The following is a 5,000-nucleotide window of genomic DNA, read 5'->3' on the forward strand; positions in this document are numbered from 1 at the left end:
GTGGCGGATCGAGGCGCCTGGCATGGGCACACTAGCATGTGCTCACTTCCTTCAGGGCAATAGTTTTTAGTATTTTTGTAAAAAGTTGTATGTCAAGAGTATCCAGTATCCTCAATATTTGTCCAATACACACCCTACAGATCATTACGTCACACAATGAAAACCTTCACAAAAAAGCATGAATCCTACTTTGCTATACATATACAATAGCAAATTATCTCTCAACCATAGTCAACACAGAGGGGGCGACCGACACTAGCCTAGCCTCCCATGGTTGGGATTTACCAGTTGATATCAAATTTTGAACTTCGCCTTTCTCTGTGTACTCCTCATGCAAGTCATGCATATGTACAGCATGATATCAATTGTTTTAAAAAATTTAGGACAAAATAGGGCTTACACTGTCGTAAAATAACTAATTCATTTAATCATCTGAACTCATCTCCCAAGTTGCTAATAACACGGAACTGCACACGTGGTCACGTGGGCGCGTCAATACCTATCTAACGCGCGTTAAGATATCTAGGTATTGCCTTCTTCTCTCATCGATTCTTTCCTGTATTACCTCCTCGGTTGTGTCGTCGACAGGCTCGCAAGCAATGCGCACACGTATATAGCGTTTGCCGTCGCTGATCAAGTGACGTCGTTTCTAAATCAGGGAAATCTCGTTGAAAGTGGAAGGAAGAGGAATTAGGATGTCGTTGCAGGCGTTCGATCTCGTTTACGTTATCGAACAGTTTATGGTCGATAGGCCGAAGACGACGGTGAGCGGAGAGAGCCGTAAACGAGGAGAGTAAAGGGTGGTTGATATTAACGATTTTTTTGTCAGATTGAATGTATGGATTGTTATGAAGACAGCTTGTACATTGGGACTTCAGATTGGTGGGTTGTGGATTGCTTTGTTTGATGGTGTGATCTGTTGAGGATTGTCTTATCACTTTCTGTTTGTCTGTCTGTTTGTCTGTAGGTTTGTCTGTATGTTTTTCAGTTTGTGTGTGTGTGCGTGCGTGCGTGCGTCTGTCTGTGCATCTGTCTGTCTATCTGTTTGTCTGTCTGTTTGTCTATTTGTCAGTCCGTCTGTCTGTCCGTCCGTCCGTCTGTTTGTTTGTCTGTCTGTCTGTCTGTCTGTCTGTTTCTCTGTCTGTTTGTTGGTTTGTCTGTCTGTTTGTCTATTTGTCTGTCCGTCTGTCTGTCTGTTTGTCTGTCCGTTTGTCTGTCTGTTTGTTGGTTGGTTTGTCTGTCTGTTTGTTGGTTTGTCTGTCTGTCTGTTTGTCTGCCTGTCTGTTTGTCTGTCTGTCTGTTTGTTTGTGGGTCTGTCTGTTCATCTTTCTGTGTGTCTGTTTTTATGTCTGTTTGTCTACCTTTCTGTCTGTCTGTAAGATCTGATGTTCTTTTTTGTACTTGGTATGTCATTCTGATTGGAAGTTGGAATGTATGTTGCTTTATTTGTGTTTATTGTAGCTTTGTGATGCACTACAAGATACAAGAAACGATTTCACCAACTGGGAAGATTCATTTTCGGAATGTTGAACAAAGCAGAAAGAGTTTGGGAGCGGTAGGTTACCTAGCTTGTTGCTCAACATTCTGCTGTATGGAATGTATTTTCAGAAAGTGAACTAAACGTTGAGAGCTACATCTCTGTACAATACGATTCATAGTACGATAGTCTAATGTATTGTGAGATGCATCCCTCTAATACAATAGTCTAGTGTATTGTGAGATGCATCCCTCTAATACATTGTAACAATAGTCTAGTGTATTGTGCGATGCATTCCTCCAATACAATAGTCTAATGTATTGTGAGATGCATCCCTCTAATACAATAGTCTAATGTATTGTGAGATACATCTCTCCAATAGAACTAATAAATGTCAATAATCTAATGTATTGTGAGATGCATCCTTCCAGTACAATAGTCTGACTAGGGAGTCTATACCCAACAGTTTAATTGCTATTTTTCTCATTACAGAAGAAGGCTATCAGTCAAATTTTGCTCGCTCCCATTCTCGGTCGTCTATTAGTGCTGTTTGATGGTGAGAACTTTATACTTCACATATGATATTCTATTCTTGACTCTGTTGTACATATTTCAGGCACTCTCTTTTTGATGAAAATGAATGGACTAGAGGTTAGCATGTAGCAAGTCGTCTACATTGTAGTTTTGTTTTGTGTTTATATGTGACTGTCTTTAGCTGCATGGTTTCTGCGTTTGTTTGTTTGTTTGTTTTTTGTACATATGCAAGTTGGTCTGTCTGTCTGTCTGTCTGTCTGTCTATTTGTCAGTTTGTCTGTCTGTCTGCCTCTGTGTTTATCTGTGTGTCTATCTGTCTGTCTGTTTGTCTGTGTCTGTCTGCCTGTTCTCTGTTTGTTTGTTGTCTGTCTGTCTGTCTGTCTGTTTATGTGCCTGCCTGCCTGCCTGCCTGCCTGTCTGTCTGCCTGTCTGTTTACCTGTCTGTCTGTCTGCCTGTCTGTTTACCTGTCTGTCTGCCTGTCTGTCTGTCTGTCTGTCTGTCTGTCTGTCTGCCTGTTTACCTGTCTGTCTGTCTGTCTGCCTGCCTGCCTGTTTGCCTGCTTGTCTGTCTGTCTGTCTGTCTGCTTGTCTGTGTCAGTTTTATCTCTTTACTTAATCAACAACATTTCATGCCATTCACTAGATCTGTTTTGTAGTTCATTGATTCTGGCTTGCGTCTCAGAAATGTGACTGCCATTTGTCGTAACGAAAGTCTCGACTCTTCAACTTACCTAAACTTTGAGGTATTCACTCCACACTCAATCATCTAATCTCATCATCATCACACACACGAATATTGCAGGTTTGTGTTGCCGTTGCAAGAAAGAAAGCGATTTCCATCTACACTCTAACTGATGAGAAGATACTACCGAGCAGAGAAGTAACACTCTCGGACAGCATCGTGCAAATGGTCAGCCATCAGTGTGTATCCGTTGTGTCTCTTGTTGTGATCGTTAGGTTTGTATTTGTTGCACGTTTGACACAGTCAGGCAGGGCATTATAATAGCGCTTTATCAGGGTCACCTCAGTAGGGTGTTTTTTAAATATCAAATACCAAGTATTAATTTGGCTGAAGGTTTGAGCTCGTTGTTTTGTGTACTCTACATGTGTGTGTGTGTGTGTGTGTGTGTGTGTGTGTGTGTGTGTGTGTGCATGTGTGCATGTGTGCGTATGTGTGTGCGCATGTGTCGCGCGTGTGTGTGTGTGTGTGTGTGTGTGTGTGTCTGTGCATGTGTGTGTGTGTGTGTGTGTGTGTGTGTGTGTGTGTGTGTGTGCAGAGCGGAATATAAGGAAATTTTTTGTCCGGACAAACAGGTTTGGCAAGCCACGCCCATTTAGACCACGCCCATTCTAACAAATTTTGACCCCACAAACAACTCTTTATTTCTATTATTTGACATATATACAAAGCATGACAATAACCAGAACAACTTTGAGACAACATACCTGCAAAGCAATCTTTTATTGCGTTACAATAAAGTGAAAAAATTATGGAACCTCAAAAGACAAACTTGGAAGTGCATTATAATTATGTGAGACAATAGCAGAACATTAACAGGGAAACCTAGCACAACAATGTGCAAAATTGTATTCAGTCAGACCTTCTGGAAAACTATTTGTAGACGCGGTCCTAGAGGATTATATGCCACGTGTCCCAGTCATCTAAACTAAAGCTGCTAGTGCTATCGTCTTGGGTCAACTCTCCAGTTTTCCTTGCTCAGTATTGATTTCTGAAACCTTGATTAGGACAGCAGTTGGTCTTGCATCGTTCCCACCACAGCCGAATAGCGGCGTCAGCGTGACAGTCTTGAAGTGATGGTCCTTCATGGTATACTTCCATAAGGTCAGACAAGGTGGTGTTGCTCATGCTGGTGTGCCGGTCTTTCTTGATCAGTTTCAGCAATGAAAACATCCTTTCAACATGTGTGGTAGTTAAGGGGAGACTAATACTATGTCTGGACAGGTGTGAACTATGTACCACACAGACTCATAGCACACCTTGCTGATGTGCAGATATTTTCTAGCATAATGGACTACCTCCTCAACATGAAGAGCAAGAATATTAACCCCTTTGGTTTCTAATGGTTTGGCAAAATGAACAGCAAGAGTTTTTACAGCCTCTCTAATCTCTGCAATAGCACTCACTGCTATTTGACAATGACAAGAAAGAAAACATTCACAAATCAGGATGTTTGATTACCGTCTTGGGGACGATGTTGTTACCAATTCATGTCCTCATATTTGGTGCTGTGCTACACGCATTCTAGGTGAAAATTTGTATTTTATGGCAACTGGTGTCTCAGTAACCCGTCTCACCACTTCACACAAAAGCATATACACTGTCTATGACCCCATGAGTGTGAACTTTGAAAATCTGTAATATCTCTGCTGTTTTTTGGACCTTCCTGATGATCTGGAATGGTTAGAAACCATAAGGTCTGGCATCTGTTTACTAAATTATTTAAGCCCTTTTTACAAAGGAAACCAAAAGATAACACTTTTTGCATATCAAGGACATATTAGCCAAGTACAAATGGTTATTATCCAATTATCTAGTGAGATCAAGGGATCATCAACTGGAACCACTTAAGATAATTGGAGTAACATGCTCTAATAAGCACACCTGGTGTGACCTCTACCTCCTTACTTGCTTCTCAGTTCAGGCTTACTGGAATAGTAGATATGTACCCCAAGAAAACATACTCTCTGATAGTGCACATAGTCTGACTTATGAGTGTCCGAATCATGCCATTTGGGTGGACCGTTCCAGTAGCCAATGTTCGGACAACACAATATATGGCCGGACATGGACTTGTTTTGACCGGACAATGTCCGGTGTCCGAGCGTTATATTCCCCTCTGGTGTGTGTCTGTGCATGTGTGCATGTGTTCGTGTGTGTGTGTGTGTGTGTGTGTGTGTGTGTGTGTGTGTGTGTGTGTGTGTGTGTGTATGTCTGTGCATGTGTGTGTGTGTGTGTGTGTGTGTGTGT

General features: G+C 41.7%; 1 protein-coding gene across 1 annotated transcript in view; it reads left to right on the forward strand.

Annotated features, from left to right (window-relative positions):
• Positions 1-560: 560 nt before the first annotated feature.
• LOC134180667 (transforming growth factor-beta receptor-associated protein 1-like) overlaps positions 561-5,000 on the forward strand; it is a 15,289-nt gene continuing 10,849 nt past the window's right edge. The window contains exons 1-7 of the mRNA XM_062647850.1: positions 561-764; positions 830-882; positions 1,462-1,555; positions 1,970-2,033; positions 2,094-2,128; positions 2,668-2,754; positions 2,814-2,921. Coding sequence (XP_062503834.1) covers positions 696-764; positions 830-882; positions 1,462-1,555; positions 1,970-2,033; positions 2,094-2,128; positions 2,668-2,754; positions 2,814-2,921 — 510 coding nt within the window. The 5' untranslated portion in view covers positions 561-695. The remainder of the gene's footprint in view (positions 765-829; positions 883-1,461; positions 1,556-1,969; positions 2,034-2,093; positions 2,129-2,667; positions 2,755-2,813; positions 2,922-5,000) is intronic.

Source organism: Corticium candelabrum, chromosome 6, assembly GCF_963422355.1.
Source record: "Corticium candelabrum chromosome 6, ooCorCand1.1, whole genome shotgun sequence".
Lineage (NCBI taxonomy): Eukaryota > Metazoa > Porifera > Homoscleromorpha > Homosclerophorida > Plakinidae > Corticium > Corticium candelabrum.